The 27,560-nt window shown below is 39.4% G+C and overlaps 1 protein-coding gene and 1 pseudogene across 1 annotated transcript in view; both read right to left on the reverse strand.

Moving 5' to 3' along the window:
* KIF3A (kinesin family member 3A) overlaps positions 1 to 8,865 on the reverse strand; it is a 58,876-nt gene extending 50,011 nt beyond the window's left edge. Inside the window, 3 exon segments of the mRNA XM_078150373.1 lie at positions 158 to 302; positions 4,190 to 4,463; positions 8,506 to 8,865. Coding sequence (XP_078006499.1) covers positions 158 to 302; positions 4,190 to 4,463; positions 8,506 to 8,511 — 425 coding nt within the window. The 5' untranslated portion in view covers positions 8,512 to 8,865.
* On the reverse strand, positions 973 to 2,731 carry LOC110211685 (putative elongation factor 1-alpha-like 3 pseudogene; annotated as a pseudogene).
* Positions 8,866 to 27,560: the final 18,695 nt, after the last annotated feature.

Genomic DNA, 27,560 nt, shown 5'->3' on the forward strand with positions numbered 1-27,560 from the left:
ACTGAAGGCCAAATACTTGGGAAAATAATCAGGTTAATGGCAAATACAACGACATATATGAATGACAACCTTGAAATCAACATCTACCTACATAAAAAAATTATTTTACTTAAAAATAAGGAGGGAAGTGGAAAAAAAGAGTCTTTTTTGTTTTTACCTTGTATCCCCTTCTGCTTTTGCAATATGACCAAATATATGAGCAAATGAATTTGGGATAATTCCTCTAAGTTCAGGTACAGCTCGTACGCCTTCCATGGTAAATGTTTTTCCAGTTCCAGTCTGTCCATATGCAAATATAGTACCTGAAATAGAAAGAAAATATTTACTCCAAAGACACTGAAATTTTAAATTCAATTAATTTTATTAAGCATCTAATGTGTGTATAACATTGAATCAGGCACTGAAGAAAATACAAACATTAGCTAAGTAAGATAAGTTTCCTGGAATCAGAAAATTTACAATCTAATACAATGCCTCACACAATTAATAAGCATTTATAAACTAAGTCCTTACTATGTGCCAAGCACTGTGTTGTAGGTGGAGGATACAAATACAAAGAATGAAACAATCCCTACTCTCAGGGTGCTTATTGACTGACAGAAGGATTAAGCACAAAGATAACAATAAAATAAGACACATTACACATTAAAAAGGTACAATACCAAGTGCTATGTTAGGTCTGGAGGGCAGGGAAATCAAGGAAGGGCTTCATGGAGCTGGCAACATGTCAGTTGGGTGGGAATTAAACAGCTGAAGAAGGCCTTGTAGGCATAGGTAATACATTAAAAAAATATACAGAGCAAAGTAAAATTACTTTTTTGCATTAAACTTTTTTTTAAAGATGGTAAAATTCTGTGATAGATTTTTGGTCAAGTTGTTTATGTTTAAAAATTACTATTCTAAAAACTAGTAACTTAAAACTTCAAGGAAACAAATGGTCCACAAAAAAAACCATTCTTTTCCTCTTGAAACTTTTATAATACATTTTGGCCAGTTGAGACAAACAATTCTGAAACCAGCTGTCAGTTGAGACAAAATAATTCTCAGTTCTTTGATCACTGAGTAAGAAGACTAGGGTGGCAGGTGTTTAATCAATCAATAAACATTTTTAAATGCCTACTTTGTGCTAGGCACTGCGCTAAATGCTGGGGACACAAGAAGAGGCAAAAGATAGTCCCTGACTTTAATGGGGGAGACAATAAACAAACAAATATTTTGCCTCCTAAATCTCCAGGCAGAATTTGTGACCCTGCAAGGTTCCAGTAGCCTTTTTATCAATTGTCTTAATGAAATCAACCACAACAGTCTATTTGTATCATGAACAGCAAAACGACCATGTGAAGGATAATTAGAGAAGCTCTTGACACACATGGGCTTGTCTGGAATCACATTAATGATGCAGCATCACCCAATCTCAAGAATTTGGGGGGGGGCAGCTAGATAGTATAGTAGATAGAGCACCAGCCCTGGACTCAGGAGGACCTGAGTTCAAATCTGGCCTCAGACACTTAACACTTACTAGCTGTGTAACCCTGGGTAAGTCACATAACCCCCACTGCCTCCAAGAAAATAGAAACTTTTAAAAAATAATTAAAAAGAGAGTTTAGGGCCATTTTCCAGCTTCCTACCAGAACCACAATCAATGTCCTCCTCTGGCTCAGCAAATCAAACAATGTAAGCAATGTGATCACCTAGCACAGGTGCACAATCAGCACTAATTTGGCTGGTTCACACCTGTGAATTTCACAGTGCAACGAAGCTAGCTGTTCTGTTGGGGGGTCATTCTTGCTACCCTTGGCCACACTATCAAAGAGGACATCTTTAATTGACACATCCCTGATGAGGAAACCAATGTCATTCACAGGCAGGGCTTCATGGTGAAGTTCAAAAGACTTCATTTTAGTTGCAACAACGACTGAAGCAAAAGTCGCCACCGTGCTTGGTTTCACCACACTGATCTTCACGTGGCCGACAAAGTCCACCAATCTTGTAGACATTTTGGAGTGTAGACCATAGGGATCTGTCAGTTGGACAAACTGACATCAGGACACAATCAATCCAAAGCTTCAAACAGAGTGGTTCCATTAGCATTGCCATCCTTACAAGAGATACGCCAAGTCTTGAACTAAGACATGTTATAGTTGGATTTCAGTATGTCACCACCATTCCAACCGGAAACTAGCACAAAAACCAGTGTCTGGGTTGTAGCCGATTTTTTTTTTACTGCAAATAATTATTTGTTTGACAATTTCCTCATCTCTCTTCTGGCCATAAGGATGCTTCGTGGAATCCATTATAACATCAGCAATGAGATGTTTCACAGCTAGTATACAGACCAGAAGGGCACGCTCACAGTTCTTACCATTCTTTAAAATACCAGCTTCAAATTCACTCAAGCCAATAATCAGGACAGTACAATCAGTCAGTGATGTGCTTGTAATTGTGTTCTTGGTAAAGTCTCTGGGTTCAGAAGCATCAATGACGGTCATGTAAAACTTGCTGGTCTCAAATTTCCACAGGGAGATATCAATGTTGATACCACTCTCAGGTTCAGCCTTCAGTTTATCCAAGACCGGGTATATTTGAAGGAATCCTTTCTCATCTCAGCAGCCTCTTTTTCAATAGCCTTCTTAACAATCTTGTCACATTTATAGGTGAGGTGGTCAGTTGTCACGCATTTGCCAGAGTCTGTTTGTCCAATGATGATTAGATAATGTCTTTACCTTGCCATTTTAGTTACCTTTATCCAAAATTTTCATGACACCTGTGTTCTGGTGGCAAACCCATTGTGGGAAAAAAAACAAAACTAAAGTACTTTTCAAGTGTTGTTCACATCTTAGTAGTACGATAGCCATGCTTTTTTATAATTTTTACTGAGACATCTTTCTGACTGTCTTAAGGAAGTAGGTTCAGATGAAATGAAAAATTCAACTTGTTCTGTTATAGCATCACCAACAAACACTAAGTACCACATGTGCAAAGTAGGACAGTGGATGAAATATTGGTAGGAAATTATTATAATACTTCAAGTCACATGGCCAGTGATAATACAAAAACCACTAACATTTAGGTCTAGAATGCATCGTATTTTTTTCAGAAGAGATGTATCTAATTGTTTTGCTCAGACTAATCACAGAATCTTACATTACCATTCTTGGATACGTACCAGCTAAAGAAATGGAGTCACCCAAGAAGTTTTCTGTCTAATGGAGGAAAGCCAGCTGAGGATTATATACTGGTTATGCATGACCCACAATATGGATAATCCACATGTGACTAATATATATCATAAAACAAAATACAAACTGTGAGGGGCAGAAGTTTATATCCTTTTTCAAAATGATTTCCCAGGACCTATATGTACAAAAATATTAATAGCAGCTCTTTTCTGGGGGTAAAGAATTAGAAATTAAGGGGGTGCCTATCAATTGAGGAATAGCTTAACAAACTGTGGTATGTGATTATGATGGAATACTATTGTACTGTAAGAAATGATGAGCAGGATGCTCTCAGAAAAACCTAGAAAGATTTGCATGGGCTGATGCAAAGTGAAATGTACTGTGCACAAAGTAAAAACAATATCATAAGATGATCAGCTGTGCATGACTCAGCTTTTCTCAGCAACACAACTATCCAAGACAACTTTGAAGACTTATAATGAAAAATGCTATCCATCCCCAGAGAAAGAACTGGTGGTGTTTGAATACAGAGTGAAGCACACTTTTTTTTTACTTTCTATTGTTATAAAGCTTTCTTGTCTATGTTTTCTTTCACAACATGACTATTATGGATGTTTTGCATGACTACACACGTATAACCTATATCGAATTACTTGCCTTCCCAATGGTGGGGGCGGGGAGGGGAGGAAGGGAGAGAATTTGAAACTCAAAGTTTTAAAAATAAACGTTAAAAATTATTTTTACATGTAACTAGGGAAAAATAAAACACTAAATAAAAAAATGTTAAAAAAAAGATGATTTCCATTATTTATTAAGCTATTGTTATTATATTTACAGGACTAGTATATACACAAGCAAAAACTTAGTATTTGTTGAATAATAATATGGTAGGTTAATAACTAAACTCAATAGGTAAAAAATCCTTTTATAATGCTCAAATAGGATTGCAAGCTTCTACATTTCAAAAATTCGTAATCCTCTTAATTCAAAAGTGAAATGAGGTTATTTACCATTGTAGCCTTCTAGAACAGAATCAATAATGGGTCTCGCTGTTAAGTTATAAACATCAAGTTGTTTACTATCTGGTCCAAAAACTGTATCAAATGTAAATGTCTTTGGAGGTTCATTTGAAGAATCTGTTTTATGCACTGTAATAGTTCCTCTCATCTCATCCACAGTAACAGATAATTTGTAGCACATTGCTTTTTCTCTTTCATTGAAGGGTCGACATCGAACAACAACTTTGACATTGTCGCAGCTTTCAGGCTTCTCTGATTTATTGATCTAATAACCAAAATGAAACAAAAAAATCAACATTAATCTTAACACACATAAGAACAATTTTCAACGTAAGACTTCTTGTCACTAAGATTAATGTTTCTCCACAATCATCATGTATATATTTTTCAAATCTTGTTACTTGAGCTAAAAAGAAAAATAGACTGGGTACCTCCATTTTCTATGCAAAAAAAGACTCGCTTCAACAGTCTCTTGGAACACTTAGCTTCCTTCAAGGTTTAGCTCAGATGCCACCTCCAAATGGAAGCCAAATACCTCCAGTTGTTAGCATTTTTTCCCTCTTCAAGTTATCTCTATGTACCTATTGTTTCACTCCCTCCTCCACCTTAGAAGGTAAGTTCTCTGAAGACAGGAACTGTTTCAATTTTGTCTTTGTACACACAGTGCCAAGAACAAACATTTATTAAGTGCCTACTACTACTTAATTGAAAAAAAAATAAGCTTCTGGTCAAGATTTTTATTTTTATTAATTGCTGCTTTAATATTTGATAAGTAAATTGCAGACCACCTGATTTTTTTTATACACTAGAATCATGTCCTTTTAAATCTCAGTATTTCTTAGCCTCAAGCTCAAGGCTTTGTCTATCAGTAAACAAATATTTATGAAGTACCTGCTATGTGCCAGGCACTATGCTAAAAGCTGAGGAGGATACAGACAGTCCTTGCTCTCAAGAAGATCACTGTCACATGGAGAAGACAACATGCTAATCATGTGCAAACAAGATATAGATCTAGGATAAACTGGAGATAATCAACAGAAGGAAGGCACTAGCATAAGTGAGACAATGAAAGGCTTCTAGTGGAAGGTGAAATTTTAGCTGGGACTTGAAAGAAGCTAGGAGGCAATATGGGGCAGGGAAAAAATTTCAGGCATGAGGGTAAGCCAGTGAAAATGAACTGAGTTGGGAAATGGAGTCCTACTGAATGAATCACAGCAATCATCTGTCAGTTTCTTGCAAAAAGTCACACAATTACATAGTTTCTGGTTGTTGTTTTTTAAGGAGAACTGGGATTTTATTGGATAGGGAAGTGTGAGGAAATGCTTAACAATGAAGATAAGGAAAGGCAAATGAAGGTCTCAGTATTGCCTGAGGCACTGAGAGTTAAGTGACTTACCCAGAGTCACAAAGCCAGTTGACTTCAGAGAGGAGCCTTATAGGTTCATGGAAAGAGATCTAGAAGAGACTTTAGAAGTCAAGTCATCTAGTCCAACTCTATCATTTTACAATTCAGGAAACTGGGAAAACTGTTGCATTTATTTCCTTACCTGACATTTCAAAATCCTTTAGAATCTGGCTTGTGACATCACTACCAACTGAAATTGGATTCAAAGTCACAAATGATCTATTAATTGCCAAATCTCATGGTCTCAGTACTTATCTTTCTTGACCTCCCCACATTATTTGACACTTTAGATAACCTCCTCCTCCAAACTCTCTCCCCTGGAACTTGATGACACTCCTTTTTCCTGCTCCTTTCTTACCAGTCCAGTCTCCTTCACACAGGATCATCAGGCCTCATTCCAGCCCCATACATGGATACATGTATCCCAGTGCTCTCTCCCTAGCCTAATCTTTCTCAATCTCTCTCTCTCTTTCTCCTTACATAAGCTCTCAGAAGTTCAACTGCAAAGTTTTTCTTTATTCCTCTCTGAATAAAATTCCTCTCACACTCCTATTAACAGAAATCTCAAATCTTCTGCTCTTTCCACAAGTCCCCAAATCTACACTTGCCACTCCGAATGAGAACTTCTCTTTCTACTGTATTGAAAAGATGAAGTTCACACATCTTAAGCTCCTCCATTTCCAAATCTCTACATCACTGCCCATTCTCTATTTTTCTGCTCCAGTGTCAGAAAGACACCTTGGTTCTTCCTGTCATCAGTCTTCTTTATTGGATCATCAACCTTGTCCCATACCCTATGCTAGTGCATGTGATATTTATTACACTTGCACAAATAAAAAAGTAAATACAAAATATATCTTCCTGATTCTGAAGCCTGCTCTCCATTCACTAAACCATGCTTCCATAAGACCACTTTATCATATGTAGACAGTTCTCCATTTAGTTTCACATTTGTAAATTCCACTCCCAGGCACAAAGGTGGGCAGAAGTGTACAGTGGCCCAGGTTTCCTACAGGCAGTTACAGCAGCTACCACCAGCCTGGAGCCAGGGGTCCTTGATTCAGTCTCTGGGCTGCAGGGTCTCAGGCACTGAAGAAGCTCCTCTGGCTGCTAGGGCTGAAGAGACAGAGGGGCTACATAGGTCTCCAGGGAGGTCTGAGGAAGGGTCCATTTATATTAAATGAGAACTGACTGTAGCTGGAAGAGACCTTAGAGGTCATCTAGTCCAATTCTCTCATTTTACAGATGAGAAAACTGAGGGCCAGAGAAATCAAATGACTTGCCCAAGGTCCTACAGGTAAAGGATAGAGACAGCCACTGAATTAAAATTCTGTGATTCCAAGTTTTGCTCTACAAGCTCAATGCTCTAATGCATCTTGTTTCCTCCACTTTCTCCCACAGTAAATACTGTAAATTTCAAAAAGCATGTGGAATTCCATCCCTTAGTTTCCTCCACTTTCTAACCCCTCATTAAGAATTCAGGGCTTCTCTCATACCATGCATATAAACTGAAATGGTTATTCCATATTGTGCAGTATCCATAAGTCATTTCTGTGGCACTCATCCCAGAAAATTGTAAATGTTCTATTTCAGGAAAAACCAGTTCAAATATTCTTAAAATTAGGGAAAAACAATAATTATTCACATTTAAACAGAGTAATAAAGTCTACTAGATATACAGTTTCTCACTTAAGACTACACTAAAATGCTCAGTCACTGAATTTTTAGGAATCAAGAGCCTGCAGTGGGCATAATCCCATCCCTCTGGATGAAATCAAGCTTTATATTGTTAAAGCTGATGTAGCATCTACCCTAAGTTTAACACTTTTATTATGTTGTGAAATAACAAGATGCAGATGATACAGATGGTAAAGAATCCTGCAAGCTACAGTACCATAGCTATGCCACTGACTAGCTGTGTGACCTTAGACAAGTCATTACACTTCTAGCTTCCTCATCAGTAAATGGGAGAGGGTTGGCCTTTCCAACTACTGATCTAAGACGAAAAACGCAGGAAATTTCAACAGCCATCATTCCATGACATACCAATATTCATATGACATTAGCAATTTAACTGATTGGAAGTTAAAGAACAATAGGAACCAGAGTTCCTTAGAAAGATATAGGAGCAATAACAATCCGCTAAAGGGAACGGGGACTGGTCAATAATTTGGGGCGATGGCAGCATCTGGCTCATCTTACTCTATGTAATACCATGAAATCTCAGAGGAGGAGGGTGCTGGTCCTGAAAGTCAGATGGCAGCAGAGAGTGGCTCTGACCTCAAGACCCTGGGAACCTCGAGTCCCTTCCCTTGACCCAAGGAGGGCCGGCCCCGCCTCCGCCCGGCCCCGCCCAGCGCCACCACCCCGAGGTGGCCAGGGACATCTCCAGCACCCCTAAGGGCAGGAGGCCCGAAGCCAGGGCTCGACGGGAGCCCCTGGCCGTGATGACAAAGAGGCCGTGGCTAACGCTGTCCCTACTCCAGGTTCCGAGCCCGACCGAACCTCCCTTCCTCAAGAAGGCCGGGCTGGGTTCACCCTACCCTGAGGAGGCACTTGGGCTGAGCCGGGGCTCTCCCACGGACTAAGGAAGCTGCAGCTTGGCCTGGAGCTGGGGCTCTTTCGGCCTTCCCGGAGGAGCCCCCAAGGCTGCCGCCCCGCCCCGGCCTCTCCCATCCTTGCCGGAGGAAGCTCCTGGGGAAGCTGCTGCTGGGGCCGGGCCTCTCTCGGCCCTCCTTGCAAGGACCCCGGGGAAAGCCTCCGCCAAGGACCGGGCCTGGGCAGGGGCTGGGGCCGGGCCTGGACCTCGGCCGCCCCTCCCCGGGGAGGCCCGCCCGGCTCGGTGCCTCCATGGCAACGGCCCCGGCCGCCGGACGGGGCGGGGCGAGGATTCGCTTCTTACCGGCATCTTGGCCCCGACGGACCCGCGCGGGGTGGCCGGTTCTCCCGCCCCTCTGCGCAGCTGAGCAAGACCTCGAGCTCCCGGGCACTGCGAAGTCCGAGGCGCTCCTCCCTCCACCGCCAGGCCACAGGCTCCGGAGGCGAGGCGGGGGCCAGGGCGCGCGTGCGCAGTCTAGGTTTCCTCCTCCCCGCCAGACCTTCTTCCCACGTTCCTTCGGATGCACCTGCGCATCCGGCTCTCGCTCTCCTTCTTTCTCTTTCCTTCCCTCTTTTAACAAAGACATAAAATGAAGGGCCGCCCTCCTCCCCAGACACTTCCTCACGGGCTGGTCTCCTAGGACGCCCCGCGTCGCCCCGCACCCGAACCGCGGTGCGGTTTTGCCGCCACCTGGTGGGCGCTGGGCCGAGGCCGGGGTGGGCGGGGCCCCCTGGCGCGTGGGGGGGGCGGGACCGCGAGAGCCGCCCCGTGTGTCAGTCTGCGCCTGGGTGCGATTCCCCCCCCCCCCGCCCTCATCTGGAGGCGCTGTCACCTTCTAGTCAGTGTCTAGCAACGGGCCGGGAGGACGGGCCCGGAGGCCCTGTGGGACCGACAGCCCCAAGAAGCCCAAGGAGAGATGGGGCCGCCATGGGGAGGGAGCCGCCAGAGGACACCAGGGCCTGACGGAGCCCACGGGAGCGGCTGGGGTGGGAGGCCTGCCTGGGCCGCCCTGTAGGGGGCGCGCCGCCTCCCCTCCCCCGACCCTGCACCGGACCCCGATCAGGCCCCTTCCCCTCGAGCAGAGGCCACACCAGCGCAGCAGCCCCGTCTTCCTTTTCCTGCACAGCTTCCCACTAGTATCAAAATAGCAGAGGAGAAAATTGGGGGGTGGGGGTGGGCAGGTGTGTTGGGGGTCATAATGGAGCCTCTCGCTAAGAAGCCCCCAGAATTTCGGGGTTTGTGCTTGGTTTTTTTTGGCTTGTGCCAAAGTTGGGAGGCTCTGTCTGTTAACACTGTAGTAGCATCTGGCTTTATTCCATTTAAAACTTTTATTACTATATTTTTATTTTATTGCTTTATTGCTTTTTTATTCTGAACTTACCGAAAAAAGAGAACATTTACATGTACACCTCAGAACACAGAAAGAGATTTGCAGCTACCTCCTTCGGTTGTTCTGAGGATAAAATAATATTTGTAAAGCTCTAAGGTTATATAAATGCTAGCTATTAGTATTATTATTAGTATTATTATGCAGCTCCATGTCGTAATGCTTGCATCCTAATTTCTCTTGCTGACTCCAGACACTGAGACCTGCAGGCTACATTTGGCCTGTGTCTGGCTGTGCTAGGAGGCTGCTGGTTTGTCAGCCTGCACTGATACTGCCTTTGCTGGCAGCCTCTTTTCCTGTTGCCCGTGACCCTCAAGCTGACTTTTTATGCAGTTCTGGAGAACATGCCATTTACTGGAGTTTCTCGTTGAATCAACTGATCATTCACTTTTTTTAGGTTTTAAAGGAGTAGGTATAGGAGAGCTGATCTGCCTGCCACCCATTCAAAGCAGCCATCTTGGGTGGAAGCCTTATTCTATTTTAAGTAATAATAGATCTGTACTCTATTATAATAATTAGCTTGTTTGAAGCTTAGGAGGCTGCACAGTGGTCCCTAAGGTTCACTTTGTTTTCTTCAGCTCTAGGGAGTTTATTTTTGATGAAAAGTTTTAAGTTCAGTTATAACTCTGAACCCCTAATTAGGAAAAATTCCTAACACACAGGCAGAGGTTGGCATCTCTGCATAACCTCATATTCTTATCTATCTCTAGTTAATCTCTAGCTCCTTTGTAATTGAGGCAAATCTCAATTTACTGTAAACATTTGGGTAACAAAACTGCAGATTATATTATGATGCCAAAGATAGAAAGGTTTTGGGAGGGGAAGCTAAGGAAAGAGTCAACCTTTTGGGGAGGTATCTCCTAGAGATACCCATAGAGCTGATATCCCCATTCTCTGCTACTACTGTCTTCCCTTTGATTCGTGCTTGCTCTAACATATTGAATCCTGACACTCAAAATCTCTTCCTTTTCCCATTCTGAGATAGTTCCTCCTTTATATACGAATGGCTGACCCAGTCTCTATCCCAATGGTTTTGTGTCAAGGAAGTATACGGACCCTGCTCACATTCAGTTCTGATTAATTCAATGAAAAAGTATTTTGACCTATTCAAAGTACTAGAGCCAAATAGAATAGTTTCAACCTACCCATACACATGAAATCCCTACTCTATTTCCAGCCTCCCTTTCCAGTTGTCATCCAGTTAGACGTATATACACTACATAATTCAAGTGGAGGAATGAATGTGTAGGAGCAGAGGCTGAATTCACCTTTGTCGGTGGTAGCTTTCTGCTTTTAAAGACCAGGTTTCAGTTTGGCGCTACAGTAGAAGCTTGGGGACTGGAGACAAATTGACACTGGATGAAATGTACTAAAAACAAAGTGAGTACTTGAATACAGTATCCTTTATTGAAACATAGGTTGATACATCAGATGATTCCAAACCACACTTTCTTGAATAATAAAATACTTATACAGGCAACTGATAGTGCAGAGGTTTACTGAATTTAAAGGGGGCAATATTTTACACCTTTTCATATAATGAAGAAGCAGCCTATGAACACTTAATCAGGTTTAAAAAAATTGGTTTGAGCCAAGATTATAAACTGATTCTCTTAGCATATTAAGATTATAGATTTAGAGCCAGCCAGGTTCTGAGAGGTGGTCTAGTCCCTATGCTCTCATTTTACAGATAAGGAAATTGAAAACAATTTTCCCAAGATCACATAGATATTACCAAGAGCCAGGATTTGAACCCAGGTCATCTGTGTAGGGAAGCAGAGCTCAGCAGTGTGCTCCATCAAACACTGGAAGCCAATGCTGGAGACAAGGCCAACTTACACCCTGGCCTCCAGAACCAGAGACAAGAGGCCCAAGACCTGCAACCCTCAACCTATTCTTTCTACTGTAATCTGATCAATGACCAGGTGAATTAGGTGACCGACTTCCCAGTCATTTCCACATAATTGTGCCAGAACTCCTGCCATCATGCTCAAATCCCCTCACTGGAACCTTGGACTCTATCCCTGGCACATCAGGCTCTGATATTTGAACTTTTGCCTTATCTTGCCCAGAACCAGGTGTCTATGACACATGCTAGTCATCTTCACATCAAGTTGTAACTCCTTAAGCCACCCCCCTTTCTAGCTCCCTGTTATGGATTGCCTTCCCCCATTAGAATGCACATTCCTTGAGGGCAAAGACTGTCTTACTAGCTTGTGTTCGCATCCTCAAGCACAGTGCTTGACCAACAAGTAAGTGCTTAATATGGGCAGCGAGGTGGTGAAGTCGACAGAGGACCTTAATTAATGTGAGCAGGTAGTACAGTAGATAGAGGCAGGCCTGGAGTCAAGAAGACTCATCTTCAGGTGTTCGAATCTGGTCTCAGATACTAGGTGCGTGACCCTGGGCAAGTTACTTAATGCCCTTTGCCTCAGTTTCCTCATCTGGAAAAAGAAGTGGCAAACCAATCCAGTATCTTTGCCAAGAAAATCCCACATGGGGTCAGAGTCAGCACAACTCAACAACAATCTATCAAATATGCGATGGTTTTCTTCCTAAAATAAAGCCATCTTTCCATTTTACTAGAACACAACTCTTGTGGGTGACAGAGCATTACTCAGACCTTTACTTCTAAGGGCTTTTTTCTTTTGTCTAGATCAATCATAGACACAGAGCTGAAGAGAACCAAGAAGTCTTGCTAGTCTACCCCCATTATTTTAAAAATAAGGAAATAGAGGCCCAGAGAAAATAAGTGATTTGCCCAAGTTCATGAAAGGCATGTTTTGAACCCATCTTGACTGTAAACATTTTTAAACTCTCATTGGCCTCAGTGAAGATAACAAGATTTGCAGGGTAATTCCTATTTTTCAGAATTTACTTGAACATAAGGGCTGTTTTCCCTCATATTCTCTTATGCTTTTTCCTCTTTTCTTCCTGCCCCCTCCAATATTTGTTTTTATATAGAAGGGATAGAGAAAAAGAAAGAATCTGTTCACCACTCATCCATAATTAATGTGGTCTGTTCCTATTTCTCTGTTTCCCCTGTCTCTACCAATCTGGTTTCCAACTCTATTTCTTATATTTTATTCATTTCTTATCACCACTTATGATCACCTTTCTGAAGTTGTATTTTTATTTGCTGGTGATTATTCCCTCTGCAACTCTGTTCTCCTTACACTCTCATCTCCTGTTTCCCCACTTCTTTTACTTTTGAGTTTAATATATTTTCTGCACTAAATCTCTGTGTGTGTTTGTAAGTCTGAGCGTTCAACCCATCTTTATATGCTTCGAATAAGGGCATGAGATGCTTGTTTCCCTACCCTTTCCTCCATGTTTGTATTCTCTTCTTCTCATAACCCTCACTTATGTGAAATAGTAAGATGTTCCCCCTTCTTCTTCATTTCTTCCATAGCATATTATTTTCCCTTCCTTTTCATTTATTTTCCTAAAACCAAGAGAACCAGATCCAGGCCCTGTGTTTGTCTTATTTACCTCATTCTGTGACTTTTGTAGACATTAGAATTCTGAAGGGAACCTTGTTGCTTCTTCTTCTATTATAATGTAAGTAGTTCATCATTTATCCCCTTCTAATTACTAGATGTATTTACTTTTCTGGTTTCTCTTAACTCTTGTGTTTGCATTTGTGAGTTTTTACTCAGCATTTCTATTCTATTAAAATCCATATTTTCCATTATAGGATCATACCCAATTTTGCGGGGTTGTTTTTCTGAGCTGTGGGATGTGGTATTCTGAGATTTTATCCTCTTAAGTTATTGCTAAGTTTCATATGGCAGCTAGGTGGCGTGGTAGATAAAGTGCCAGGCCTGGAGTAGGGAAAACCTGAATTCAAAAACCAGTCTCAGACATTTACTAGCTGTGTGACACTGACCGAGTCATTTAACCCTGTTTGCTTCAGTTTCCTCATCTGTTAAATGAGCTGGAAAAGGAAATGGCAAACCACTCCAGGATCTTTGCCAAGAAAACCCCTAAAGGGGTGATGAAGAGTTAGATGCGACTGAAAAAATTACTTATACAACAAGTCTTGAGTGGTTCTAACTGTGGTCCTTTGGCACTTGAACTCTTTCCTTCTGGCTGCTTGTATTATTTTTTCTTTGACTGGGAAGCTCTTGATTTGGGCTATGACATTCCTGTGTGGTTTCAGTTTGAGGTTTCAGGCAGTGATTGGTGGATTCTTAATTTTTTTCATTCTGGTTCTAATGGCTCTAAGTGGTTTTATGATTTCTTGAAATATGGATTCTGGATTTATGTTTGTTCATGGTTTTTAAGAATTCCTTAAGGATATTCCTCAAGGATACTTATCTCTCCTCAACCTGTTTTATGGGTCAGTTATTTTTGATAATAGACATCTTATGTTTTCTGCTTTCTCATACTTTTGACTTTGCTCTAATATTCCTTGCTGTCATGGAATAATCGATTTATATTTATTCCATTCTGTTTTTTAGAAAAGCAATTGGTACTGTCTTCTTCTGTTGCCCTGACAGGCCACACTGAGATGCTTTCCAGAGAAGTTGCAGGTCTTGGGCTTCTAGCATAGCCTCTGGATCTGAAGGGTAGGCACTGAATTGACCCTGTCTCCTGCTTTGACTTCCAGTGTTCTGTGGGGCACACTGCTGAGCTCTGTTTGCCTGAACAGTTATCTGTGAGGGGCTGGTCTGTCATTACTTCAATTCTGACAGGCAAGAGCTAAGATCTGGCTTCAGTTTCCATTATTGGACCTGGCACTTTTCAGGGCTGTTTATGGAAGTTCATGGAAATTAGCACTGGCTACCCTTCCTCTGCCATATTATTAGAATTGGAGAGGATTTTCTGGCTCAACCCAATCTCTGCCTTAGCTACTTCTGGGTTTACTTGAACTAGTGCTGGCTTCCTGGTTATAAGTCTCTACCAGCCTCTACCCTCATCTGACCATTTTTGTGTGTGGAGGGCATTTTCAGATATTTGTTGGGGTTCCTATGGGACATCTGGGCTTCTCTATGACTTTTCATATCACCATCCTAACCCCAGTCTTCTTATCCCTGCTTATCTCTTTGTAACCATGACTATTTTTACTGTGGCTTTGATATCATTATTGCCAGCCCTGCTTTTTTTATATTTGCCTAAGCCACGATATATTCTACCCTCACCCATAATTTGTATTCTTCGCAAATCTTTGTTTCAAGTGTTTTTATTGCAAACAATATAATGTTGGATTATATTTGTAATTCATTCTGCTGCCATCCTCTGTTCACACATAAATATGAGTTCATCCCATTCATGGTTAAGCTTGTTATTCATGTTTTTCCCCTCTGTTATATCCTATTATAATTTTTCCTCTTTATGCTTTTTATAAAGAAAAAGCTCAGGAAAGATAAGGAATGGAATCAGTACTAGTAATCTATAACTGGAGTAGCTGGATCATACTTCTTGATCTTCCTCAGATCAGTGGTTCTCTTACTTTTTCTCTTTTAAGTCTCTCTTCTATGATCAGCCTTCTGAAGTTGAAGTTTATTTTACTTAAGAATCTTCCTTCCCATTCTTTACTCTCTCTCTCAGACCCCCCCCACCCCATCCACATCAATTTCCCTGTTGAATCTAGTGTTTCTACACTAGATTTCTGTGTGTGCAACACTCCTTAGCTACTAAACATTTATTAAATTCCTACTCTATGCCAGGCACTGTGCTGGAGATATGAAAAGAGGCAAAAGATAGTCCCTGCCCTCAAGGAGTTCACAATCTAATGGGGGAGACAAGCAAGCAAATATGTACAGACAAGCTATATAAAGGAAGGATAGGAAATAAAAAAGGGAAGGCACTAGAATTAAGAGGGATTAGGACATTCGGTAGATGGGATTTTAGTTAGGTCTTAAAGGAATACAGGGAAACCAATAGGTAGGAATGAGGAAGGAGAGGCATTCCAGTTATGGAGGACAGCCGAGAAAATGCCTGAAGCTGACAGATGGAGTGTCTTGTTTGTGGAAGAGCAAGGAGATCAGTGTCACAGGATCGAAGTGTATGTGGGGACGAATAAGGTATAAAAAGACTGAAAAGGTGAAGATCTAGGTTTTGAGAGCTTTGAATGCCAAACAGGATTTTGTATTTAATCCTGGAGGTGACAGGGAGCCACTGGAGTTTATTGAATAGGTGGATAATATGGAAGGATCTGCACTTTAGGAAAATCACTTTGGTGGCCTAATGAAGGATGAATTGGAGTGGTGAGAGACTTGAGTCAGGCAGACCCACCAACAGGCAATTGAAATAGTCTAAGCATAAAGTGATGGGAACCTCCACCAGGCTGATAGCAGTCTGTTATCAGAGGAGAGAAGGGCCATATTGGAGAGATGTTGCGAAGGTGAAATTGACTGGCCTTGGCCACAAATTGGATTTGAAGCACAAGAGAAAAGGGAATGAGAGATGAAGGATGACACCTAGTAAGCCTAAGAGTGATGTTGCCTTTAGCAACAGCAGGGAAGTTGGGAGGACAGGGGATTTAGGGGAAAAGACAATGAATTCGGTTTTTGATATGTTAAGTTTAAGATCTCTACTAGATCTACTAATTCCAGATGTCCAAAAAGTAGTTGCACATTTGAGATTCAAGGTCAGCAGAGAGATTAGGGCGTGATAAGTAGATCAGAGAATCATCAGTTCCTGTAGCCTTTCTATGCTTCTGTATATTCATCATGTTCATCATTTCTTATAGCACATGAGTACTCCATTACATTCATGTGCCACAATTAGTTTACCCATTTTCTAATCAATAAGGTTTTACTTTGTTTCAAGTTATTTGTTACCATACAGTTCTGCTATACATATTTTGGGGTATATGGAACATTTATTATGATCAGTGATCTCCTTGTAATATATACCTAGTAGAGGAATCACTGGGTCAGAATGTATGGGCATTTTAGTAATTTTTTGACATAATTTCAAGTTGATTTCCAAAATAGTTATGCTAATTCACAAGTCCACCAATAGTGCATTAGTGTGTCCATTTTCAGGGGGAGGGGGTAGGCAATCTCGGTTAAGTGACTTGCCCAGGGTCATACAACTAGTAAGTGTCAAGTGTCTAAGGCTGTATTTGAACTTGGGCCCTCCTGACTCCAGGGCCAGTGCTCTAACCACTGTGCCACCTAGCTGCACTTCGTGTGCCTATTTTTCTACAACTGCTCCAACCTTGACTATTCAAGGCCTTTGTCATCTGTGCCAGTTTATTAGGTATGAGGTAAAGTGTCAGGGTTGTGCTGATTTGCATTTTTTTATTGTTAATGATTTGGAGCATTCTTTCATATTGTTGTTAATAGTTTGTCATTTTCATTCTGAGAACTGTTGGTTCATATTATTTGACTACTTACCAGTTAATTTTCTAAAGGTCTTTGTCGCCAGTATGGATGATATCCAGCAGAGGATAAAAATCAAAGAGGGATTCCGTATACGTGATGAAATGCCCCAACTGCCAGACTTACATGAACTGATGCTCAGTGAAGTGAGCAGAACCAGGAGAACATTGTACACAGTAACAGCAACATTGTGCAATGATCAACTATGATTGACTTAGTTCTTCTCAGTGATACAGTGATCCAAGACAATTCCAAAAGACTCATGATAGAAAATGCTATCTACATCCAGGAAAAGAACTATGGAGTCTGAATACAGATCAAAGCATACTATTTTCACTGTTTTTGATTTTTTGTTTTTCATGGCTTTTCCCTTTTGTTCTGTTTCTTCTTTCACAATATGACTAACGTAAAAATGTGCCTAACATGGCTGCACATGTATAATCTATATCAAATTGCTTGCTGTCTTGGGAAGGGGGTCTGGGAGGGAGGGAGAAAAATTTGGAACTCAAAATCTTATAAAAAATGAATGTTCAGTGGATAGAGCACCAGCCCCGAAGTCAGGAGAACATGAGTTCAAATCCAGCCTCAGACCAAACACTTGACACTTACTAGCTGTGTGACCTTGGGCAAGTCACTTAGCCCCAATTGCCTAAAAATAAAAATAAATTTTTAAAAAATGTATGTTGAAAACTATCTTTACATGTAATTGGAAAAAAATAAAATACTGTTTACTAAAAATTTTTAAAAAAAGAAATACTCTAAGGGGCAGGTAGGTGGCACAGTGAATAGTGCACCAGCCCTGGAGTCAGGAGGACCTGAGTTCAAATCTGGCCTCAGACACATAACATTCACTAGCTGTGTGAGATTCTGGGCAAGTCACTTAACCCCAATTGCATCACAAAAAAAAGTACTTTACTCCTCTGCCACATCTGCTATATATAATATATGACAGATTAAAAAAAAATACTTCATATGTTCCTATTTGTAGATGGCATTGTGTTGATCTCCTGGAAGTAATCCATTGGAAGTATGTTGATCCTCCGTGATCATAGCTACACATTTTTCCTACATGTGTGATCCTCGATACACGTTCCTTTTGTGTTCTATTCTTCCCACTGATAGGGTTGTGAAATTGAAAATTGATACCCCACTTTATTTTGTATTATTAATTGAAAATTGTATCTAATTGCTAAAATCAGTTCTTATGGATTAGAATTAGATTTAATTTTACAGGCCTTAATATTAGAGTTTATAATTTAACTTACCCATTTTTCTGGACTACAGCTTGGACTCAATCTGTCTTACCCCAGAAGGGAGGAGTGAGGATGAACTGATGTGGTCATAAGATCTAATCCGGTACCTAATCATAAGCCTGGTACTGGACCACTCTAGTGTAGGGAGTGCCGAACACATGGCTTTCCAGAAAATGTTGGTCAACACTGTGTTTTCCCCATTGCCATGGTTCCTGGAGATCCCCTTATGTGAGTCAGGCCAAATGTACTCTTACCTCTGATATTGGCCAATTACTGTCTTAATTTAGTTTTCATCACAGAACTGTTTTTAGCACCTCATACAGACTGTTATGTTTTCAACTATGTTTTTAAAAATGCTGTCGAAGGGATCCTTGACTAATGAAAAATCTTGGATCTCTTTTTATTAGCAATTACTAGTCTTACTAATAAATTGATCATGTTCAGTACCTTGTGCCTCAATTTGTCTTTATCACTGATTTTTATCACAACAGTGTATTTTTTCAGGGAGAAGGGTATAGTGGAAATGTTTTACTACTACTTTTCTTACTCCGTCCTTTCATGAAATGCCTTTATTTTGAACTGATATCATGGAGATTCATGACCTTTGGATTTAGCAAATTCACATTCACACACAGAGCCATCTAGGGGTGGGGGCTGTGAGTTGTGGGCTGCCTGTGGATGCTACACATATGATACTTATGTATCATGATAGAGAAAAGAAGGAAAAATATGAAATATATCCATGCCTACAATAACTACCTGCTGTTAGGATGCTGTTTTTAAAATGGAAAAGGACCCACATGTACAAAAATATTTATAGTAGCTCTTTTTGTAGTGGCAAAGAATTGGAAATTGAGAGGCTGCCCATTAATTGGGGAATGGCTGAACTTGTTGTGGTATATGAGTATAATGGAATACTATTATGCTATAAGAAATGATGAGCAGGAGGATTTCAGAAAAACCTGGAAAGACTTATATGAACGGATTCTGAGTGAAGTGAGCAGAAACAGAAGAACATCATACACAGTAACAACAACATTGTGCAGTGACCAACTTTGATAGACTTAGCTCTTCTCAACAATGCAATGATCTAAGACAATTCTAAAAGACTCATGATGGAAAATGCTATGCACATCCAGAGAAAGAACCATGGAGTCATACTATCAAAGCATACTATTTTCTCTCTCTCTCTTTTTTTTTCTTTCTCATGGTTTTTCCCTTTTGTTCTGATTCTTCTTTCACAACACGACTAATGTGGAAATATGTTTAATATGATTGTACCTGTATAGTGTACAGCAGTTTGCTTGCCGTCTTGGGGAGGAAGGAGGGAAGGGAAAGAGAGAGAAAAAATTTAGAACTCACAATCTTAAAAAGTGAATGTTGAAAACTATCTTTACATGTAATTGGAAAAAATAAAATATTATTAAGTGGGAAAAAGAAGGCTGTTTTTATTATGTGTAATATCTATTTTTTAAATATAAATTTATTTATTTTTAGTTTTCAACATTCACTTCCACAAGTTTTTGAGTTCCAAATTTCTCCCCCTCCCCCCATCCCAAGATGGCATGCATTCTGAATACCCCTTCCCCTAGTCTGCCTTCTCTTCTATCTCTCCCCCCTCCCTTCTCTTATCCCCTTCCCCTTCTATTTTCCTGTAGAGCAGGATAGACTTCTGTACCCCATTTCCTGTATTTCTTATTTCCCAGTTGCATGTGAAAACATTTTTTTTAAACATGTGTTTTTAAAACTTTGAGTTCCAAATTTTCTCCCTTCCTCCCTCCCCACGCACCCTCATTGAAAAGGCAAGCAACTCACTATAGGTTGTACATGTGCAGTTACGCAAAACACTTCCATAGTAGACATGTTGTGAAAAACTAACTCTATTTCCCTTAATCCTATCCTGCCCTCCCATTTATTCTATTCTTTCTTTTGACCCTGTCCCTCCTCAGAAGTATTTGCTTCTGATTACCCTCTTTCCCAATCTGCCTTCCTCTCTATCATCCCCCTGCTCTCTTGTCCCCTTCTCCCCTATTTTCCTGTAGGGTAAGACAGATTTCCATACCCAATTGAATGTGTATGTTATTCTCTCCTTAAGCCAAATCCTATGAGAATAAAGATTCCCTCATTCCCTCTCACCTTCCCCTGTTTCCCCCCCACTGTGAGAGACTTTTCTGGGTTTTTTTGTGAGATAATTTACCCCATTCTACCTCTCCCTTTCTTCTCCGAGTATCATCCTCTCTCATCCCTTAATTTTATTCTCCAGATATGACCCCTTAATCTCCAACTCACCCTGTGCCCTCTATCTATCTATCTATCTACATATATATATTATGTGTAATATCTAAGAATTATGGGTATTACTGCATTTATAATGTAATGTCTGATTATTTTTCTTTATAATGTTCGTGGTTGTATGTTTGTGTGTGATAAATGAAAGGCAGAATGCATTGGGTAGATAAACTTGTATGTGAAAGGTTGCTGGCCTCTGTGGTTGTTGGCCTTGACACCCATCTTATTCAAGACTGATTTTACTTACAGAAATGAGTCCCAGAACAGGAGGGCAAGAAACTCAGCTGAAGGCCATCTAAGAGATGAAGCTCATTAGCTCAGATGAGAACAACCATGTTACAATGGCATGTGAATGGTATTCGTGTTGGAATGTCATGGATTTTCTTTTTTTAACAAATAAGTTTGTCAAATTTAATAAAGAATAATTGCAAATAGACAATGAGCTGAGCTCTTAATTGAATTGAAGATTTTTAAAAATTTTAATTTAATTTTTTTAACTTGGCAAACACTAGTTAAATAAGCATTTCCATATATATAGTAGAACAGAGAGGGTTATACACGAAACTGTGAATCTATTACACCTTCATTTTCCTTTAATAATACATTAAATGCATAGCTTTTAAAGCTATCATAATTCTCTCATTTCCTTCTGGTCTTCCTCTTGTTCTCTTCTGTGTACTTAAAAATGCTTCATTGACCCTCTTTTCTTTCTTTTTACAATTTATGATAACCTTATGTTTAGTTCCTCTCTCTCCCCTCCCCTCCTCTCCACAAAAAAAAAAATGAAGAAAAAAGAAAACCCTTGTAACTGATATGCAGCTAAGTAAAACAAATTCCCACATTGGCAGTGTCTGAGTCCATTAATTCTATCAGCAGGTGAGTACCATGATTCCCCATCAATAGTCTAGAATTGTGGTTGGTTATTGTATTGATAAGAGTTATTAGATCTTTCAAAACTATTTTTCTTTGCAATACTATCATTATTGTATAAAGTGTTCTCTGGGTTCTGTTCACTTCACTGTGAATGAAGTGATACTAGTCTTTCCAGGTAGCAAAATAATGTTCCATTTCATTCATATACCACAATCTGTTCATCATCTTTTAGAAATTGTACAATGCTTTTAATTATGCCAGGCAATTATCTGAGTTGGAGTTCCATCTTTTAAAAAAAATTTACAACAGATGAAAATCTACTTTTTTCTCTCCCACCTGCTCTCCCTCCCATTAAAAAAGAAAGAAAAACAAAACTCTTGTTACAAATGTGTATAGGCAAACAAAACAAATTCCCACATTGGCCATGTCAAAAAAAGAATGTTTCTCAATCTATACATAGTCCATAACCTCTCTGTTAAGAGGTACGTATCATGTTTCATCATAAGTCTTCTGAAATTGTGCTTGGTCATTGTGTTGATTGGAGTAATTAAGTTTTTCCAAGTTATTTGTCTTTATGATGTTATTATTGTATAAACTATTCTACTTCTGCTTATTTCATTCTGCATCAGTTCATACAAGTCTTCCCACATTTCTTTGAAACCCTTCCCTTCATCACTTCTTATAAGCACAATAGTATTCCATTGCATTCATATACTTGTTTGCCACTTCCCAATTTATGGGCACCCCTTTTGTTGCCAATTCTTTGTCACCACAGACAGAGCTGCTATAAATATTTTTTCTACATATGGGTCCTTTTCCTCTTTCACTGATCTCTTTAGAGTATAGACCTAGTAATGGTATGACTAGGCCAAAGAGTTTTCAGTTTAATAATTTTTTGAACATAGTTCCAATGGGTTTTCTGGAATAGCTACACCAATTAACAGCTCCGCCAACAGTGCATTAATGTAAATATTTTCCTACAACTTCTTTAGCACTTGTCATTTTCTTTTTTGCTAACATTGCCAATTTGATAGCTGTGAGGTGATGCCTTGGAATTGCTTTAATTTCTCTACTGCTGATTTAAAGCACAGGTATCGAATATGCAGCCAAGAGGCCATATGTAAGCCACAGAACTCTTGTGTGTGTGTGTGTGTGTGTGTGTGTATATATGTTTATACACACACACACACACACACACACACTCGTTTTTCTCTATGTGTCTCAGAGGGATCCTCAAGTACAGTTTAATGGTTCTATTTCTATGAGTTTGTCACTACTCATTTAGAGCCTTTTTTTCATATGGTTATTGATACCTTGGATTTCTTCCTCTGCAAATTGCTGGTCCAAATCCTTTGACCATTTATCAATTGGGGAATGACTTATTCTCATAAATATCAATTTCCTATGTACCTCAGAAACTTGTTGCAGAGATTTTCCCCCCATTTACCTGCTTCTCCTCTAACTTGAGCTACATTGGTCTTGCTTGTGCAAGACTCTTAAATTTTATATTTTAAAAATGGTCTATGTTTACCTCTGTGATCATCTCTATCCCTTGTTTGGTCATGAACTGCTTTTCAGTTTTCCTAGCAGATTTTATCAAGTAATGAATTCTTACTTCAATAACTGGGATCTTTGGGATTAACAAACACTATGCTACTGTGCTCGTTTATGTCTGTACAAATAATTTGTGTAACTAATCTATTCCATTGATCAGTCTCTTGCTTAACCAGTACCAAGCTATTTTGATGATTACTCTGAATTCCTCTATCATGTAGTATAGCTTGAGATCTGCTAAACTACCTTCATTCTGACTTTTTTCATTAGTTCCCTTGAGATGACCTTCTGCTTTGTCTTATTTTTTAAATTATTTTCTAGTTTTTATTATTTTTCTAGCTCTATAAAGTAATCCTTTGGTAGTTTGATTAGGTATGGCACTGAATAAGTAAATTCATCAGTCTACCCATGAGCAATTCATATGCCTCCAGTTATTTCAATCTGCCTTTATTTGTATGATGAATGTTTTGTTCCTGTATATGTTTCTGTATATAGTTCCTGTAAGTGTCCTGGCAATTAGACTCCCAAGTATTTTACACATTCTGTAGTTATCTTAAATGCAATTTCTCTATCTTTTATTTTTGGTTTTCATATATATAAAAATGCTGATGACTTGTTTGGGTTTATTATATATACTGCAATTTTGCTCACATTAATTTTTCAAATTCTCATCCTTTGACTTCAAATTCAGTGATCTTTCATTGCACCATATGTATGAAAGCTCTCTTAGAGCTCTTAGCCAGTGTTGCTTAGAAGATAGAGTATCAGACTTGGGGTTAGGGAGAGCTGAGTTCAAATCCCACTTAAGCTCAGTTTGAATTCTGCCCCCCTCAAACCCACAACCCACAGTAAGCAGCAGACAAATTCTGTCCAGCCACATGAAAGAAAGGGAGAGGTTGAGGTGGGTGGGGGGAGGGCGGTGATATGTGGAGATGCAGCTAGTTATGGTCTTCTATCATTTGCCTCTTAGCAGAACTCTGAACTCCTCTATCATGCCCCAGGAACTAGTTCATAACTGCAAGATCATTTCACCTCTGGAACTCAAACATCCTCAGTAAGCCCTGCCCCTGGGGCCCCTCCCTCTAACTTGAGGGTGGAGACCTCATCCCCAAACTTCCATTTAAGGAGCCCCAGGCTAGCCATCTCTTCATTTCCCACCAGGCTGTAGAGTTCCAACATGTTGCCAGATACCTGCCCCTACCACCTCCTTCAATTTCCTTTTGTACATTGACTTCCCCCTTCCTTACAATTAGATTGTAAATTCTTTAAGGACAAGGGCTTCCTTTTTTCATATTTGTATCCCCAGCGCTTAACACATTGCCTGGCACATAGTTTGCTCTTAATAAATGTTTATTGACTGAGTGGTGTGTTGTTTTGTTATCTTTAATGTTTCTATGATTTGTCCTTTGACCCACCCATCTTTTAGGAATAAGTCATTTAGTCTCCAATTAATTTTTAATTATTTCTTCAGTAGCCTTTCAATGAATATTATTTTATTGCACTGTAGTCCATAAAACATGCATTTAATATTTCTGTCTATTCTGCGTTTATTTGTGGAGTCATTTTGACTAAACACATGGTCAGTTTTTGTGAAGTTGGCATGCACAGCTAAGAAGTATGTATGCTACTTTCTATTCTCATTCAATAATTTCAAGTGGTATCTCATATTTAACTTTTCTAAAATTTTGTTCAGGTCTTTTTATTTCATTTATCTTTTGGTTAGATTTACCTTGGTCCAAGATAAGCTCAAAAAGAATACTTGATTTAGACATAAAGGATGACATCATAAGCAAATTAGTGGAGCATCCAAGAAATTGTCTGTCACATCTATGAATTGGGGAAGAGTTCTTGACCAAACAAGAGTTGGAGAGGTTCACAGGAGGTAAAATTTATATTTTTGATTATGTAAAATTAAAATTTTTGCACATCTAAAATTAGATGAAAAGCAGGAAACTGAGGGGGGAAATCTTTACAGCAAATTTCTCTAATAAAGGTCTTATTTTTAAGATATAAGGAACTAAACCAAATTTGCCCAAAAAAACAGTCAAAGAAGAGGCAGTTTTCAGAGGAAAAAACTCAAGTTATAAATAGCCATATGAAAAAATACTCTAAAATGCTAATAAGGAGAGAAATGCAAATTAAAACAACTCTGATGTACCACCTCACACCAATCAGATTGGCTAAGATGATAAAAATGGGATATGTCAAATGCTAGAGAGGCTATGGGAACACAGGTACACTAATGCACTGTTAGTGGAATTGTAAACGAGTCCAACCATTCCAGAAAGCAATTTGGAACCATGCCCAAAAAGCTATTAAACTGTGCATACCCTTTGGCCCAGTGATTCCACTACTAGGTCTACACCCCAAAGAGATCGAAGAAGGAGGAAAAGGACCATATGTGCAAAAAAAAATTTATAGTTGCTCTTTGTGTAGTGGCAAAAGTTGGAAATTAAGGGGATGCTGAGGCAGCTAGGTGGCGCAGTGGATAGAGCACCAGCCCTGAAGTCAGGAAGACCTGAGTTCAAATCCAGCCTCAGACCAAACACTTGATACTTAACTAGCTGTGTGACCCTAGGCAAGTCACTTAACCCCAATTGCCCAAAAAAACCCCCAAAAAACAAAAAACAAACAAACGAAATTAAGGGGATACCCATCAATTAGAGAATGGCTGAACAAGTTATGGGATATGAACATGATGAAATACCATTGTGCTATAAGAAATGATGAAGATTTCAGAAAAGCCTGGGAAGACTTGCAAAGTGAAATTAGCAGAACCAGGGGAAAAATTTATAAAGTAATAGCAACATTGTGAAGATAATCAACTTTGAAACACTTTGTAACTCTCTGGTAAACACAATGACCAAGGACTCATGATGAAACATGCTATGCACCTTCAGAGCAGATGGTCTCAGAGTCCAAATTAAAGCATATTTTCTTTCTTTTTTTTTTTTTTAAGCAAAACTGGGAAGGTATTTGACTATACATATCTGTAATGGGTTTTGTTTTTCTTGTCTTCTCAGAGGAGGGAAAGAAGGGAGTTAGAGAATTTGAAACTGAAAATAAAATTGAACTAAAAAAAAAAGAGGCAAGGACTAGAATTCAAATTCCAAGTAAGCATAATGCCTTTAAAAAAATTTATCTTGGTCTGAGGAGGGTAAATTGAGGCCTTCCACTATAAGTTTTACTATTTCTCCCTGTAACTCATTTAGCTTTTCCTTTAAGTTTTCAGATGCTATGCCATTTAGTTCATATAAATTTAATATTGATATTCATTGTCTATGGTACCTTTCAGAAAAATGTAATTTCCCTAATTATCTTTTAAGGCTATTTTTTCTGGTTGCTTTGCATGATTGCTACCCTTGCTTTTATTTTTTTTTTACTTCAGCTGCAGCATAATAGATTTTTCTCTAGCCAATTATTTTAACTATGCTCATTTTTTTGTTTCAAATGCATTTCTTATAAACATGTTGTTGGAGTCTGCTTTCTAATCCATGCTACTATTCTCTTCCATTTTATTGGTGATTTCATTCCATTCACATTTAGTTATGTTATTAGCATATCATATCAATTGTATATTAGCATATCACATCAATAACATATCAATGTTATTCTTTTATTCTTGTTTTTTTATCCCCACTTCATAAATAAAAGGGTGGTGAAAGACAATGCTCAACACCAGTGCTCTAGGTTTGATGCAATCTGCTTCCTACTCCCCTACCTCTCTTTCTTGTTCACCTAGAGCCCAATAACAAATTCTTATCCTTTCTTTTCAACTCCTCTTTGTGATCCACCCTCCTTAGTTTGTTTTGCTTAATTAATTTTTAATTTGCTTCATCTACCCTTCCTCTTATTCTACCTTCTCTTCCTTCTCTCTTTTTCCTCCTGTTTTCCTGCTAAAGGAAACATATTTCTGAACCCAACTGTGTGTTTATGTGTTTGTTCCTCCTTTTGCCAGTACAGATGAAAATGAGACTGAAATGGCAATTGCTCCCCCTTGTTCCTTGTTTACATGATCTTCTACCTGCACATCCTGATTATAAGATTATTTCCCCACCCTTCCAGTTCCTATCCTCCCCTACCTGTATTCCTCTTCCCCTCCCTTTCTTCAAGATTATCCAAACATAACAAAACCACTCCCAGGCCTTCTGTCATTCAGCTTCCTCTATAATGCCTGATGATAGGGTTCTGACATGTACAAGGTCAAAAGACTAAAAGACTGAAAAAATAAAACAAAATGTAAGGTAGTATAAGGAAAAACAACTGCTCTGGAAAACACTGAGGAGAGAGAATTTAGGAGACATGTATTATTTCTCCATATTAGAATGTAAACAGTTTATCCTTATTTAGTCTGTAATGATAGCTTGCTTGTTTGTCTACCTTTTTATATTTTCCTCAACTCCTGTGTTTTCATTATTTCAAAATTTCTACATAGCTCTTGTCTTTTCATCAAAACAGCAACATAATGTGGGATTACCCCGGGCTGACATTCCTCTACTTCATTAAAGATCCATTTCTACTGCATACACCTCTTCTCTCCACTTCCCCACCCTCTTTTAATATTATACTGAGCTTTGCTGGATACATTATTCCTGGTTGTGTAAGACTATATTTTTTACCTTTTGGGAAATCATAGTCTAAGCTCTTTGCTCCTTTATAGTAGTAGCA

This window comes from Phascolarctos cinereus, unplaced genomic scaffold, assembly GCF_003287225.1.
Source record: "Phascolarctos cinereus isolate Bilbo 61053 unplaced genomic scaffold, phaCin_HiC Scaffold_2;HRSCAF=192, whole genome shotgun sequence".
NCBI lineage: Eukaryota > Metazoa > Chordata > Mammalia > Diprotodontia > Phascolarctidae > Phascolarctos > Phascolarctos cinereus.